The sequence below is a fragment of the Microplitis mediator genome, chromosome 7 (genome assembly GCF_029852145.1).
Source record: "Microplitis mediator isolate UGA2020A chromosome 7, iyMicMedi2.1, whole genome shotgun sequence".
Classification (NCBI taxonomy): Eukaryota; Metazoa; Arthropoda; class Insecta; order Hymenoptera; family Braconidae; genus Microplitis; species Microplitis mediator.
In genome coordinates, this window is record NC_079975.1 from 26,834,015 (window position 1) to 26,851,384 (window position 17,370).

General features: G+C 28.6%; 3 protein-coding genes across 3 annotated transcripts; all 3 read left to right on the top strand.

The window, feature by feature from the left end:
- Positions 1-22: 22 nt before the first annotated feature.
- On the top strand, positions 23-2,242 carry LOC130671767 (G-patch domain and KOW motifs-containing protein). The gene has a single exon (XM_057475843.1). The coding sequence runs from the start codon at positions 502-504 to the stop codon at positions 1,675-1,677; it is 1,176 nt and encodes a 391-aa protein (XP_057331826.1). The 5' UTR covers positions 23-501; the 3' UTR covers positions 1,678-2,242.
- LOC130671769 (dnaJ homolog subfamily C member 9) lies at positions 2,103-16,066 on the top strand. The gene is made up of 4 exons (XM_057475846.1): positions 2,103-2,242; positions 2,329-2,643; positions 2,764-2,930; positions 15,586-16,066. The coding sequence occupies exons 1-4, from the start codon at positions 2,149-2,151 to the stop codon at positions 15,820-15,822; spliced, it is 813 nt and encodes a 270-aa protein (XP_057331829.1). The 5' UTR covers positions 2,103-2,148; the 3' UTR covers positions 15,823-16,066.
- Positions 4,480-6,852, top strand: LOC130671765 (uncharacterized). The gene has a single exon (XM_057475840.1). It carries the CDS (start codon positions 4,632-4,634, stop codon positions 6,570-6,572), a length of 1,941 nt encoding a protein of 646 aa, XP_057331823.1. The 5' UTR covers positions 4,480-4,631; the 3' UTR covers positions 6,573-6,852.
- Positions 16,067-17,370: the final 1,304 nt, after the last annotated feature.

Here is a 17,370-nt window from a genome sequence, read left to right on the forward strand (position 1 = left end):
ATTTATTTGTGGCCACTTAATTGCTCTATAGATTAATTTGCAAGCAACTTTCTCGTGTGTACTATCGTAGAAAAAATTTTGATTGAATTTTCATGGTAATTTATTTTAAATACTGGCGCTTAAAAAAAGTCTGCGCAGAAACAGTGCGCGTCTACCTGCGCTTACGCGAAAAATTTTTTTGAAAATTTTAATTTCAACTTTTGTATGAGCAATTTTTATTTTAACAAAAAATACTTCGCAATTTTAAATTTCGTTTTCAAAAGATACCGCCAGCGGGCGGGAAAATTCAAAATGCGCATGCGCCAATTAAAATAAATATGTAAACTAACGTTTACTGACGTTGTTATTATTTTAATAACCTAGAAAATAAATCTGAGTTGAGTTTTTATCACGTGCAATGTGTGTACTTATTTAAATAAAATTTTAGTGACAAATTATTTAAATTAATTAATAAAAATAAAAGAAAAGAATAAATTTGTTGTTAAGTTTTTAAAAATATAAATGGCTCAAGAGGGTAAAAAAATATCCTTTGGTTTTTCCAAGGTGTCCAGAAAACCTGTTTTAAATAATAAAGTAGAAGATAAACCTGTTGATTATATTAAATGTATTGATGACAAATCAATTAAACTTATTAATGAAACAAAAGTAATTAATGGCCCATTAGTGATACCGCTGTTGCAAAATAAAAGTTGGAGAGATAGAATACTGGATAAAGTTAATTCTTCATCATCATCATCATCATCATCAGCGGAAGCATCAGCAGAAACATCATCTACAGCAGCATCAGCTACAACTTCATTGAATATCAAACAGGAACCAAATGATGAAGTGTCATTAGAAAAACAAGCTGCTGATGAAATAATAAAAGAACTTAGCAAAGAAATAAAAGTTGAAAAAAAAGATGACTTGGAAATACCAACAGCAGAAGCTGATATTTTTGTTGGAGAAAAGGAATCAAGTTTAGAAGACTATGAGCAAATACCAATTGAACAATTCGGGCTGGCTATGCTACGAGGTATGGGTTGGCAGCCTGACAAAGGAATCGGTAAAAATCCTAGACTAGTTACTACAGTGGTCCCGGCTTCAAGACCTAAAGGAATGGGTCTAGGTGCTGACAAAGTTGTAAAGAAACCGGCAGCGACTGATAAAAATGGAGAAAAACTAAAGCTGGAAAAAGGCTGTTTTGTTAAAATAAACGCTGGTAAATTTGTAGGTCACCATGGAGTCCTTGAAGGTTTTGACGAAGACGCGGGACGAGTTCTTGTAAAACTCTCGCTGCAGAATAACGTCGAGTCTTTCAATGAATTTATTGTTGACAGAGTTTCTAAAGATGACTACGCCAAGAATTCAAAGGTCATTAATATTTCCAAGTATGAGGAGTACAAGAATAAGGGCGAGGATAAGGAAAGTAATGAAGGCTCTAGGAGTAAGTCCAGGTCCAACAGTGAATTGAATGGTTCTGGCGATAGGGTCAGAAGAGATGAGGACAGACATGAAGCCAATTCGGGTGATAAATATAAAAAAAGGGATAAAGATCGAGATAGAGACAGTGATAGACGTAAAGTTAATGATTATGATGACAAGTACAGGAGAGACAAAGACAGAGACAGGTCTGGTGACAGACGCGATCGGCATAAGTCGAAAAAGTCAAAGCATCATAAAAAATCTAGGCATTGACTTATTTAATTTAATATATAAATGTAATTTAAATGTATGAGTATTTTTGTAATGTAAATTTATGATTAAACTAATGTATTTTTATGTCCAAGTATTTTTAATTATTTATTTATCGTAGAATTTAATGCTCCTGTTTTTTAAATTTGTAATTTGAATTTTCGCGCCAATACTTAAAGTTTGAAATTCAAATCTCGTAAATCTTTTTATGGTAAGAAATTGTATTTATTTATTTATTTATTATTGCTATCGATTTAAAATTTAAAAATCGACTATCGATTAGTACAATTTAAAAATAATCGACGTCGCTGAAGTCGCAAATAATTTTCCCGGTTAAAAATGGCTTCGCTTGTTGTTTTGTTATGGTAAAAAAAATGAACATTAAGTAATTTGTCAGCGACAAATATATTTTTGCTACAAAAATTTAATTTTTTAACGTCTTTACACTCAATAAATTATCAGTGATAACAAATAATGGCTAAATTACACGATTTGTGTGAAAAATATTTCGGAAGTCGTAATTTTTACGAAGTCTTAGAAATTCCAAAGACTGCAACCGAAAAACAGGGTAAGTTTAACCTTAAATATAATTGTTTTATATATTTAAAATAATTGTATGTCATATTTATTAAATATCTGATAAATTTTTTACAGTAAAAAAAGCTTATCATAAATTATCACTGCTGGTGCATCCAGACCGTGTTGCTGATAACAAAAAGGAAGAGGCGACTGAAAAATTCCAAGTACTGGGTTTCATACATTCAATATTAAGCGACACCGACAAACGTAAAATTTATGATGAAACTGGACAATATGACGAAGAAAGTGAAGAAGTTGCGATGCGTAATTGGGCTGATTATTGGCGGACTTTGTTCAAGGAAGTCACCATTGAAGACATCAACAAATATGAAAAAGACTACAAAGGATCTGAAACTGAGATAAAAGATCTCAAACGTGCTTACACCGACAGTAAGTTTCATTTTTTAAATTTTAAATTGCAGCGCGTTTAAATTTTCAAATTTTTAATTAATCTATCACTTGAATTATAAGTAAATAAATATTTAATTAGTGATTTATTGTCTCCGATAGGTAAAGGTGACATGGACTACATATTAGAGGCTGTGCCATTCACAAACTGCGATGAAGAGCCGCGTTTGCATTCAATTATCCAGAAACTTATTGAAGATGGCGAAGTCCCTGAGTACAAAGCATTCACTAATGAAAATGAAAAGAAAAAGGCCCGACGTAAACGCAAAGTGAGTAGACTTTTAAATATTAAATGGAGTTTACTAAAATTTTGAAAATTTATAGCAGACATTTATAAAAATGGCACCGTCACTTATTATCCGAAGACATTTTATCCGATAGACAAAACATCCCCGGACTAAATACTCGATAGATAAAATAAATGATCCTAAAGTTGACAGATAATCGGAAATTTTCGGATTTTTTGTTTTACCAGAGAATTACAAAAAAAAGAAAACTAAAAAAATGGACATGTAGGAAATTTAAAAAACTATAAGTGCAATTTTTTCAAATATTTTTTTTTTTTTATGATGTATTGTTTAAAAAATATCTAAAAATTATCAGATGTCAGCCAACTTCCGCTTCATTAAAATATCCCAGACAAAATATCCTATAATATAAATACTTTTCATATAAATAGTACGGTACCCTTTTATCAGAAATGTTTAATATATTTGCACATAAAATTTGAGTGTGATATTAAAAATAGATCAACACATGCTTTAAATCGTACTGTGCCCTTTTTTCACAGATTTTGGATGATCCTGAAGTTAACAGACAATTTATAATTTTCGGAATTTTTTTTGCAACAAATTTATGAGAAAAAAAAAACTATACGTGCAATTTTTTCAAATATTTTTTTTTTATGTTTTATCGTCTAAAAAAAAAATCCAAAAATTATTAGACGTCTGCTAACTTCAGTATCATGATTTTGGGTGGGTATTATTTTGGAAATAGGTCAACACATGCTCGGAATGGTACAGTACCCGTTTATCGAAAACCATTAGTTATTTTTTCACTTAAAATATATTTTTCTGAATAAGATTTATCGACAGGATTTTTTGTCTCTTGAATATTTAGTCCGGGGATATTTTGTCTATCGGATAAAATGTCTCCGGACATTTTGTCGCAGATATTTTATCCGCGGATTACAAGTGCTACCATAAAAATGACATTAAAGCCAATAGACGATTATCAATTTTCGAATTTTATTTAACAAATCAATTACAAAAAAAAGAAGAACTAAAAAAAAGCACGTGTAGAAAATTAAAAAAGCTACAGGTGCAAATTTTTTAAATATTTTTTTTCCTGTAATTTATCGATTATAAAAAAATTCAAAAATTATTAGACGTCAGCTGCACCATTTATTAAAAACAATTTAGAGAGAAATTTTCTAAGGAGACTAGATAATTTATTTTATTTAATCGTGAAGAAGTCGAGAATTTAAAAGACACGCAGAACTAGGTCTTGGATTATTTTAAAAATTAATTTATCGAGCCATGAAAATCAATATATTAAATGATATGTAATTTAATGAATCTTTAAAAGCAATTGCTCGATTTAACTTTAGCTGGGATTTATATTTTTCGATACCCATTATCCAATTTTTCAATAAAAAATGACTTCCATTAATACCGATAGGCGGTAGCGATCCTATCAACTGTAGCGTAGTATTAACTGAGGTCTATCCACGTGGGCGTAGAGAGGGAAAAAGCGCGTTACAAACTTTGAATAGAAGGGGTAACATTAGTAAATAAATAACCGTAGCATTCGTTAAGTCAATTCAGTCTCCGTTAAACTTCTCGTCTCATATTTTTTACCCTCGTTTATTTTCTCAAACTCCAACTCCAACTCCGACTATGTGTTAAAACATAAATTAGTTGAATAAAAAAATAAATTTTAATTAAATAAATAAATAAAAAAAAGTAAAAATGTTTGTGCCAGTGCATTTGCTATCAAAGATATTAGTAATAACTTTAATAATAAATCAAGTATCTTCAGCATGTGTGCAAGTGAACAATGACGACATGATTGAGTATTCATGCGAAAATGGTTCACCGAACGATCTTTACTCAATACCCGAACGAACTGAAAAAATCCGTATAACAAATATGGACTTGTCTTACATTACAACCGATACATTTGCGCGATTCGCGGACAATCTGTGGGTCCTTTCGTGCTCGCACTGTTCAATCCAGGAAATAGACCCCGACGCTTTTAAAACCCTTAGAAACTTGCAGCAGTTGCGGTTGGACAATAATAAATTGAGGAGCGTAAAAGCCGAGTGGTTCAAAGGCTTAAACAGTTTGACGTACCTCGACTTTAATTACAATCAAATAGAAACAATTGAAGATGGTGTTTTTGACAACTTGCCTGGTCTGGTGGACTTGAGAATTGCCGGTAATAAATTGCAGTGTGTTAACGTCGACGAAATGTCCCGTCTCGTGGACTTGAAACGTGTATTTTTAAACCGTAATCCTGAATTCAAGTGTCCTAATGCGGTTGATAAATTATTGCAGTCGAAAAATATTGATTATGAACGTGATGATGTGTGGGAAAAATTATCTCATGATTTAATTCAACCTACGTCATCTAAATTATTATCTAGACTTCCTGAATCAAGTACTCAAGATCCGAGAGTTTATGAAAGACCTGAGCCGGTAACTGAACCACCTAGGATTTATGAATGGCCAGTAGAAGAAACTGAACCACCTAAAAGTTATGAACCACCAGAACCAGTAACTAGACCACCTAGAATTTATGAAAGACCTGAACCAGTAACTGAACCACCTAGAATTTATCAAAGACCTGAACCAGTAACTGAACCACCTAGAATTTATCAAAGACCTGAACCAATAACTGAACCACCTAGAATTTATGAATGGCCTGTAGAAGAAACTGAATCACCAGAACCAGTAACTAGACCACCTAGAATTTATGAAAGACCTGAACCAATAACTGAATCACCTAGAATTTATGGAAGACCAGAAGTCGTAGCTGAACCACCTAGATTTTATGAAAGGCCAGAAGAAGAAACTGAACCACCAAGAATTTATGAAAGACCAGAACCAGTAACTGAAAGACCTAACATTTATGAAAGATTTGATCTAATAACTGAACCACCAATAAATTATGAAACAACACCAATATATCGTGAACGTTTAATAATAACGTACAAACCAGAATTACCCACTACGAGTAATGTTAATTATCCAGTAACTATGCATTATCCACCATCTGTTACTTATCCAGATAACTCCGACACATATAGAGCATCAGAAACATTACCAACATCATTACCAACGAGCATTTATTCAAGACCCGAAGCTTCAAGAAATTTTCCAGACATGCCGACCCCACCAGTGGTAGAACCAGTGCCACAAGAGCCTCACAATGAGCCTTATTATCCAAGATCATCGACCTCTGATCCATATAGCGCGATATGGACATACCGTCTGCCGACGTCAACGTCCAAAATATCCTGGACTTCGAATTCCGATGACATCAACACATTTGACGACATTTATTTCCCTGGAATTGAAACAGGGCCGCCCTCGCGGGAGGACAACGACAATATTGATATTAATCATCCGCCGCGTATCAGTTACCCCACAAGACCTTTTGAAGATGCGATTAATGAAGAGCTGAAGACAGTAATCCCGGTTGATCGCCCGCAGTCGCTTGAAAATTACCAACAGGTCGAAGAAGTACCGCCGGTTACTATTTTTACTGCTGAAGACTCGACAAACGGAGGGCCGGTCACCACCACGACAGACAAACCGCTGCCTAATTGCAGTTCTTCGGCCACAGTCGGGATATCGGTTGCCGTATTTTGTTTCACGGTTCTGAACTCGATTATACGAACGATCTAGTCTAAGACGACGTTTGCTAACAAGGAGACGCGAGCAACGGGAGGAGTTGGAGATGAAAGACTTGTTTATTTTATTTTATTTTATTTTTTCATATAGCTTCATTTAAATATTGAACTCCAGTACCTTTTAATTATTATTATTATTATTTGAAAGCTATTAACAAGTACCTAAGGATTTTTTTCACCATGTAACGTTTCGCGGATTAAATATTTAAATCTAATGATTTCATCTTTCGAGATTTAAATTACAAGGATGGATTCATGCCTCATTTAAAATTGAGTACGTACTTATCTTTTGTTTTTAATGTTAATTCATTCATTACCATTACTATTGATTAGGATTATTGTTTTCATTATTGTCTATTGATTTTTTTAGATGATAGATAATCAGCGGCCAATTGTTTCATACTTGGGTTGGGTATTTTTTTAAATTTGAATATATATTGAATGCCAGTTCAAATATTCAAATATTAAAATTTTTACCGCCATTTTATTTTTATTTATAAAAAAAATTGAACTGCTCGCTACGATAATTAAATTCTGAAAAAAATTTCGTATATATTTATATATATATTTTTTTACTTGCACAAATATAAATTGGCTGAAAGAAACCTTTTTTTAGTTGCACACTTGAGATTCTCAAGTCCAGAGTTGAATTTTTTTTTTTTTTTACGGCCAGAACTTTCTGTTAAATAAAAATATAATTCACTTGTTCGGATATAAATTTTTTGTAATTAAAACATTTTAATTTACTCATAAATACTTTAATTTTTTGACTCAAATTTTTTTCTTCAAAAATCCGTATGGATTTTTATATACAATTGTATTGTATTTGACAGATACTAAGTATTTAAATTGAATGTTATGTATAGTATTTATTTTTTTTATAGTTGTGGTAATTGAAAGTAACGAGCTATGAGGGTCGCATTACATCCGCGGTGTTAATGTCATAATTATTTGCGCCAGTGCGCGTAATCTAAATTTATTAATTATTTATTGCGCAATATTGTTATTTATACTGATGATACTTAAATATATTTATTTATTGTTTTTTGGCCATGGAGTCTAGGCTCCTTGCGGCCATCACGAATACAATTATTTAATAATCAAAAAGTATATAGCATAAATATATAATCATACATAAAAATAAGAATACAAATGTAACATAAGTTTACAGTAATCATACACTATCATCATCACAATAATATCATTCATTTAACAATAGTATCATTTGTCAAACAATCAATCTTCTAAATTCGACAGATAATAATTAAAGCACGACATACGAAATTCCTTAAAAATACATTCATTTGTACAGTCTCTTGTAAGTTTGTTCCACGCCCTTATTGCACTAACAATGAACGACTTATCATATTTAACACTATGACAATTAGGGAGTACTAGTAAGTCTTGTCTATCATCGCCTCTCCGGAGTCTAGGTTCAATTGTAAATAATTCACTATGGCCCGGGTCGAAATAATGGACGTAAGTTGAACGTTCTTAACGTTTTGAACGTAAGTTGAACGTTCCTATCGTTTTAAACGTAAATTGAACGTTTTTAACGTTATGAAAGTAAATTGAACGATTTTTTTGTATTTTGGTTCGTAAAAAATTGGTAATTTCATGAGTTATGATTTTAGTTTAATGATAACATTAATTCATTTATTTCAATATTTGTGATCACAATTTTCATAACCTTGATATCATAATATATGAACAGATATAAATATATAGTGTTAAAGATAGAAATTTTCTTTCAAAATACGAATTTTTTATTTAAGAGCCAGAAAGGCGGACGATAAAATTTTAGGGAATTGACGTGATTATAATCCAGGAGTACAAAATCGATAAAAAAATTTTTTTGGTATACTTATGTTTTCTTATTGTAAGTCTAAATAGGTTTTAGTTACGTTTTCGATTTATGATACTCTAATCTACGTTTTGAATAAGTTAAAAGCTGTCAAATTGAGTTTTTAATGTCCAAAACGTTCAATTTACGTTCAAAACGTTAAAAACGTTCAATTTACGTCTAATATTTCGACTCGGGGGAATAGAGGCATTTAGATATATTGAGGGTTACTTTTGATAAAACAAAATAAATAAATATTTCAGTTATTTTGTGCTCAATTCAGCCAATTAAAATATAAATTTGTCATATGTTCAAAGAGTTTCCTCAAAAAAAAATTTATTATCAAGGCAATTGATTTATGTTTCAATTAATACCCAGAAGTCAATCGCATTAATTAAAATTGATGAGAGAAGAAAGAAAAATTCATAAATTTCTTCACCACAAGCTTGACATATAAATATTTCAAGATGTCAGATCAATTGAACTCCGTGTTATCGCAAAATCTTGGTCTCTCCCGTAAATTCCTGCGGTAAATTGATATCGAGCTGCCCAAAATCCCCATATTACACTTAGATTTAATACGTTATTAGTCTTTGCACGCAACTTTTGCCCAGTCTACAATAATAATAGTGATTGGATGACATTGATTACCATCCAGATAAAAACATAACAACATTTATGATAATAATCCTAATGATGATTATCACCATTGTGCTATTTGCAAGCTCACGCGCGACCTTCAATCTCTTTTCTACTCTGGATTATTTCACCACACATACAATTGAAGTAATAACCATTAGACATAATAACTAATAACGAATCGGAGTCATCTATCCATTGTTATACTGCTAATATCATGATATCAAGCTCTCTCGACTATGTCAAATTATTTAAGGGGAGCGTGATTATGTCTTTGCGTCTACGTATCTATTCACATATTAATATAGATAGATAGATAAATATATTTATTTGATCTTAGGACTGTAGCTTCTTGATGACCATCAAAAAAAAAAATCTTATAAAATATATACATGTGTATGTTTAACATTTTGAACAAAAAGATTAATTAAGATTCAAAAAATGATCAAAACAAGAAATCTTAAATTCTATAAAAGTTTGCATTGTCATTAGTTCTAGCAGTAAAGAATTCCATACATCAAATATTGTTGATCTACATTTTGGTATTCTTAAGTAGTCTTGCCTAATATCTCCTCTACGTAACAAAACAGGCAGAAACTCTAATTTTGATCTAAATAGTTGATTGAAGTTCAAATGTATTTCTTTGTAAAATAGGCAAGCAATAAAAAAGTCTCTCCTCGATTTTAACTTTAACCAACCTAATCTTTTTTTTTTTTATTTATTTCAAAGTCGCATAAACAGCAATGATCATGAACGACTTCAGTAATATACATATGGTACAGTTTACATAGTGTGAGAATTAGATCTTATTGAGCAACTTGAAGTTTCTTAGCAGGTTTAGAACTAATTAAATTGTTTTTGTCATTTAAACGTTCTGTTATTTCCGTTGGTAGCTTGATGGTCCTGTCTGTGATGAATGAACATTCTACTAGATGTTGGATTGTTAGTGTTGATTCACATTTTGGGCATTTATTGGCGGGTGCTCGTGTCATAAGATGATTGTGTGTCATATTGGTGTGACCAATTCTTAACTGCGTAAAAATTAATTGATTCGTACGGTTGTTAGATGGTGGAGGTTCTTCCCATACATTATTTCTTACACGATGTACCAAATCTTTTATAATACGCACTGACATGTTCAAACTTAGCAATTTTATAAATGAATCTAACAGACGCATTCAGTTTCCTTTGTAATTTAAGTTGTAATCTGTTTGTAATATTAGTAAAAGCTGCAGCACAATAATCAAAAATTGGAAAATACTTATATATATGTGACTTTTCATATCTATTCATATCTTTTTCATATCCATCTCTCTGTATATATGGGGTGGAGGTACCGTTTTTGACCAACAGGACATTTTTGGACACTTGGAAAATTAAAATAAAATAATTTTTGAAAGACGCAACGACATAATTTATTTTTAAAATGTGTACTGAGATACTTTTATCACATTATTGCAATAGAAATTTAATTTTATACTTTTTATTTAATTAAAGTTAAGAATTAGATGTCCAAAAATGGAGCAGTGATTACTAATGGTACCTTTACTCTATCGGGTTTGCAATTAGAGTTCGAATCAAGTCCCAATACACAGGAAAAAAATTCAAATTATTTGTAAGTTTCGCGCTACTCGATTCAAATTCTTGAATTGTTATCTCACGTGATAAATTATGAATTTTCATGCGGCTCATTATTAAATGTATGAAAATCAAAATTTTACGAATTTTCTGTAACTTTCCAAAAATTTAATTGAATCTTTCCCTTGTTATTATCTACTATTATGTCAAATGTTTGAAATTTTAACGGTAATTCTAAAACCGACAGTACTGCCTTGATATTAAATTCAAGACAAACTTCAAATTTTGGTTTTTCGATCGTAAGTTAAATTCATAAATAAATGTCACAATTTTTTTTAAAATTCAAATTTTTATTTCTATTAAAAATACCAAATAAAAAATTTATGTGAAGCGATTTTTGAAAAATTGTTAATATTTACAATCTTGGAGTAAAAAATTTAAAAGTAATTAAATTACTGTAGAGAATCTTACTGAATTTTGAAGTTAACTAAAAAGATGACTCAGAAATCGAAGCAAAGTTTAAAAGCCAACGGTCCCCTAAAAAAATTAATCTTCACGATAAATTTTAATTTGCAATAAAGTAAAACAAACGTGAACTTGTTAGTTTATTAAATAAGAGAAATCCGGGCACTCAGTGAATAAGAAACATTGATATTTGTCAAAATTCCTAAACGATGAGAATCAATGTTGGCTAATGTGTGTTAATATGAGGGATTGCGTTGGGATGTGTTACTGAGGATTATTCTGGGTCCCGGACTGTGGTATTGGTACCAAGTATCAAGTACATACATCTCAAGTATGTTAAATCTTACAATGCTCCTATTCAGTAGCATCACTAAGTATGAGACTATGACTAATGAAAGATTCAGGGCGCTGTCTTGTGGTGGTTTACTTTGCGATATTTGATTTCCGGAGCTCAGGGCGATGCGCCAGATGCTCCAACAGGCTCAAGGTCGTACCAAACTTAACTGAATTCACTTTGTCGCACTTGATATACATATTTATATTTACATATTTTCCTTTTTTTATTTTAAAACCTACGCCCGACTTTTAGCACGATCCTGAAGTTAGCAGACAATTAAAAATTTTTTGATTTTATTTTGAACATTTAAATTTCAAAAAAAAAAAAAAATCAAAAAATGCACATGTAGAAAATTCAAAAAACTACAGGTGCAATTTTTTCAAATTTTTTTTTTTTTATAATTTACTGTCTAAAATAAAATCCAAAAATTATTACACGTCGGCTAACTTCAGGATCATTTTTTAGCGCCAATAAATTAACTAATCAAACTTACGATAACATTCAGACAAATTGTTCAACACAAAAAGTCTAGACGCGGGTAATTAATTTAAATACAAATTCTTTCTTTCAATTTTGTTAAATATCAATATATATATATATTTTTTTTTTTTTAAATTTATTACAGTAAATATTATTTTTTTAAATTGAGTTTGAAATTCCCGGGCAATAATAATAATTTTTATCATTATAAATATTAAAAATAAATAAAAAATATGACTATTGATGTGACTGCGACATTCCAGCGAATTAAACTGAACTAAATAAAAATAAATTACCACATTATTATTAAAATTCTTGTTAATAATTTTCTATGGGTTGTTGTACTCAATTAAAATCAATCAGTACTCAGCATGTCTACAAATAAACACAGCCTCATACTCTAAAATAAAATTAAAAAAAAAAAAAACAAATAATAAAATTTAAATTACTCCTATTATCGCACTTTCTTAAACCCAAAACCTACCACGCAATTTAATTCTTAACTTAAAAAAAAAAGCCATAACTTTTTTTCCGGCCCACATTTTGTTGACATAATAAATTAATTATTTCTATTTTAAAATTAAAACTTAATATTCATAGCCGGCAGTGCCCTTGAATAATTTAACCTTTTTTAGCTCTCTACTTACATCACGTCCGTTTTTGTTATTAAATACAAGTTGATATTTATATAAAAAATATTTATCGCTACCAATAAATCTTCATATAATTTTCTCGATAGCAGACTAATTACTTTATTTTATTTTACTGATATAATTAATCAGCGGTTACGTCATTAACATCAAAGAAAATTAGCGCATCTTATTAACGAACCGTAAAAAATAATTATTTATTTATTTAAATATATATGTGTATATTTATAATTGCAGAGATAAAAGTTGGGAAGCTTTGAAGCGAAGCTCGGTCATGAAAATTTTTAGATTTTACCTCATCGAGTTCGACGACTACGATTAGCAGTGACGTTATAATAAAATATATGTGTGCGTATGTGCGAATTGTATCACAGCAATCGACTTTGAGTCAGTATTGGTTGTTGATATACATAGTACATAGTACACAGTACATAGGGAATTGACGTTATGCAATATGTGAACCTAACATTAGTTTGGTGCCTCAGAAAAGCTTGCCAGGAATTATAAATACCGGAATTCGCGCTTCTTAAACTCTTGTTTCTTAATGTCTGTTAACGTTTAAATGGAACGATTCCATCATCCTTTTTTTTATATTTATTTATATTTTTTATTGTCAATAATTATTATTATTATTATTTGAATATGATCCTGAAGATAGCAGACATTTAACAATTTTTGAATTTTTGTTTTTCAACAAATCAATTGCAAAAAATGAAATAAAAATATGCACATGTAGAAAATTTAAAAAACTACAGGTGCAATTTTTTCAAATATTTTTTTTTTTATGGTTTATCGCCTAAAAAAAAATCCAAAAATTATTAGACGTCTGCTAACTTCAGTATCATATTTAAATTTGAATAAAATTACACGATCCTGAAGTCAGCAGAAAATTAAAAATTTTTTGATTTTTTTTCAACAATTAAATTTGAATAAAAAAAAAAACTAAAAAATGCACGTGTAGAAAATTTAAAAAACTACAGGTGCAATTTTTTCAAATATTTTTTTTTTTATGGTTTATCGCCTAAAAAAAAATCCAAAAATTATTAGACGTCTGCTAACTTCAGTATCATATTTAAATTTGAATAAAATTACACGATCCTGAAGTCAGCAGAAAATTAAAAATTTTTTGATTTTTTTTCAACAATTAAATTTGAATAAAAAAAAAAACTAAAAAATGCACGTGTAGAAAATTTAAAAAACTACAGGTGCAATTTTTTCAAATATTTTTTTTTTTATGGTTTATCGTCTAAAAAAAAATCCAAAAATTATTAGACGTCTGCTAACTTCAGTATCATATTTAAATTTGAATAAAATTACACGATCCTGAAGTCAGCAGAAAATTTAAAATTTTTTGATTTTTTTTCAACAATTAAATTTGAATAAAAAAAAAAACTAAAAAATGCACATGTAGAAAATTTAAAAAACTACAGGTGCAATTTTTTCAAATATTTTTTTTTTTATGGTTTATCGTCTAAAAAAAAATCCAAAAATTATTAGACGTCTGCTAACTTCAGTATCATATTTAAATTTGAATAAAATTACACGATCCTGAAGTTAGCAGACAATTAAAAATTTTTTGATTTTTTTTCAACAATTAAATTTGAATAAAAAAAAAAACTAAAATATGCACATGTAGAAAATTTAAAAGACTAAGTGCAATTTTTTGAAATATTTTTTTTTTAATTTCTCGGTTAAAAAAAATCCAAATTTATTAGACGGCAAAATTCTGTATCATAAAATTACGGGTTTTTGAGTAAACAAAATTTAAATGTTTATTATTTTTTATTTACAATACGGGAAATTAAAACGTCAATATTTTAAGTTTTAATTATTTTTTGTTAATTAGAAGACTGAAATATGAATTTACGTTTATGGAAAATAAGTTTTTAAATAATTTGCATTAATTAAAAGTGATGAGTAATTGAAATATTTATTGAATTTTTTATTGCGTTGCTTTATGAGTGTATTGAACTCGCGCGCATTTTTATAAATTATTATTATTAATAAGCATTCTTTCAATTGCATTTTTTTTTTTTTTTATGTGAAAACTTAAAAGAAGATTTTTTTTTAAAGCCGATGTCTAAAAATTTTTTTAAAATATTTAATTAACTAATTAAACATTTTTTTTTACTTCAAATTCTTGTAACTCAAAAATTTTATTCTTCAATTTTGGAAATGTAAAAAAAAATTTTTTTTTAAATTACATGGGTATCAAATTAAAGCTCATGACCCATAGATTCTTATAACAAATTTCTTTTTTTTTAATCTGGAGCTTTAAAATTCTCTCCTCTTCCTCAGAAACTTGACCATTAGAACTTGACAATTATTTTTAACAGTAAGCTACAGAAATTCAGTTTTAATTTTAAAAAATCATTAACATGCCCATTAAAAAATTTTAATAAAAAAAAAAAATTCTGATCTATTTTTTACCATAAGTAATTAAAAATTAATTACAACTTTTTCCTGTTATTTTAAATAAATTAAACAAAAAACACATTCTTATTTTCAAAATCTATCACTAACTCATTTCGATCACTTCATAAATTTTCTCAGCATCCCAGACTTAAAAAAAAATTGACACAGTATTTACATGCATCTTTCATTGACTAAACATCACATCTGCTACGATAATTAATTTTATTTCGGACTTAGGCCCTCAGAAAAAAATTAAAATTTTCTTTACATATAATCTCTTCATCCGTTTTCCATTTAACTAGACTCTTATAGATTAAGTGCACACATCCACATATATATCTACATATTTATAATGTAATAATCTCTTAAGAATGAGCGCGTGGTATGCATCAAAAATAGAATGCACTATTATCATAGTTTTTATATTAAAAATTTTTGTTACCATGAGCTTTAAGTGGACGTATATATTTATTTTATAAATATATAAAGTATATTTTATCTAACACCTGAAATATCAATAAAGTGATAAATTATTAAACTGTGATTATATATATTTTAATAACAATTAATAAAAGAATTTGTTTGTTTATTTTTGTTTCAGTGGGCAAAGGAAGCTGCTGAAGCTGAACGTCTTGAGAAACAGATGAAACTTGAAAACGATGAAAATAATAAATCAAAAAATAAAAATGATGATCTTGCTTTGGCGATACAGAACCGCAATCGTGAACGCGCTGGACAAGCCCAGAGTTTCTTTGATTCGCTTATTGATAAATACGCAAAGAGCGCCGAGAAACCGGCTAAAAAAAATTCATCTGTCAAGAGAAAGAGGAAGCCTTAGAAATAATTATTTATATTTATTTTTTTCCTACGAACGTTTACATGAATATTATAATCTAAGATACATTTTTAAATTAACTATCATAATATTTAAAATAATAATAATAAATTACAATTACAATAGCGAAAAAATATATATTTAATAATAAGTTATAAGTATAATAAAAAATAAACTTTTTTCTTTTTGTAAAATTCATTTTTTTTTGCCTTGTATTGATATTTATAAATAAATTATTGCGTTTCCATTAGTGTTTATTATTTCCTAATTAAGTATTTTAATGAAATTGCTTAGAAAGTTTAATTCTGAGGCATTCCCTTGGATTTTTTTAAAATTTATTAATTTTTCTAATTATGTCGGTTTCTATAGACGTCGAAATTTTAATGTATGACAATAATGTGGGAATGTAGCAGCGATGCGACAGTTTATATAAGTTTTAAATAAAGTAATGAAATTCGCGCGCTAATTTTTAAATTATTTAAATACGTATTTTTGAATTTTTATTGTACTGACATTTTATTTAAAATATTTAACTCAGGACTTGGCACAGTCTAAGAAAATCCATAGAAAATAAAAATAAAAAAATCCGTACTTAGATAATTTAAAAATCAGCGCGCGCTTTTTTTAAATTTCATTATTTTAAATGAGTGTAAATTTAACTAACAAGTGGGAATTTTTTAAATTTTTGAATAAATAAATAAAATGCGAGTAGAAAAAAAATCAAAAAATGCGTGCTTAGATAATTTAAAAACCAGCGCGCGCTTTTTTTTTAAATTTCATTATTTTAAATGAGTATGAATTTAACTGACAAGTGGGAATTTTTTAAATTTTTGAATAAATAAATAAAATGCGAATAGAAAAAAAATCAAAAAATGCGTGCTTAGATAATTTAAAAATCAGCGCGCGCATTTTTTAAAATTTTGTTATTTTAAATGAGTGTAAATTTGACTGACAAGTAAGAATTTTTTGAATATTTGAATAAATAAATAAATAAATAAAGAAAAAAATTCATATTTTGATAATCGAAAAATTAGCGCGCGCATTTTTTTAAACTTCATTATTTAAATTAATTAGTTTATTTATTTGAATCTTATAAACTGTCACGTCTGCTACATTCGCACTCATTATTTAAATTAATCAATTTATTTAAAATTTATAAATTGTCTCAAATCTGCTACATACTCATAAAATATATGACATTTAAAATCCATGTGCTCTAAATATTTTCAAACTGGAAGCTGCTGCACTCTGTCGTCAAAACTCAGTATAATTTTATATGGAATCATTTTTATTCGCCAAAATACAAATACTTGCTTATATATTTTTTTACTTATACAATATCGGTCATTAATTCTTGAGCGGTAGCATAGCATCGGGAAAAAAAAAACATCTGAAAAAGAAAACATGTATCACTTTTTTATACAAATAAAAAGTATAAAAAAAAAAAGTTGTAAAAAAAAAATACAATATTTAAAAATATATCTATATTAATTAAATGTAAAATTATAAATATGTATTGTAAAATAAGTGAATAAAAAAAAGTCCCTATAA

Bases quoted from the DNA above. Each gene is read 5' to 3' on its own strand.
- LOC130671765 (XM_057475840.1), top strand. From the start codon at position 4,632: ATGTTTGTGCCAGTGCATTTGCTATCAAAGATATTAGTAATAACTTTA.
- LOC130671767 (XM_057475843.1), top strand. From the start codon at position 502: ATGGCTCAAGAGGGTAAAAAAATATCCTTTGGTTTTTCCAAGGTGTCC.
- LOC130671769 (XM_057475846.1), top strand. From the start codon at position 2,149: ATGGCTAAATTACACGATTTGTGTGAAAAATATTTCGGAAGTCGTAAT. The intron at 2,243-2,328 runs GTAAGTTTAACC...AATTTTTTACAG, and splicing joins GACTGCAACCGAAAAACAGG to TAAAAAAAGCTTATCATAAA. The intron at 2,644-2,763 runs GTAAGTTTCATT...TGTCTCCGATAG, and splicing joins CAAACGTGCTTACACCGACA to GTAAAGGTGACATGGACTAC.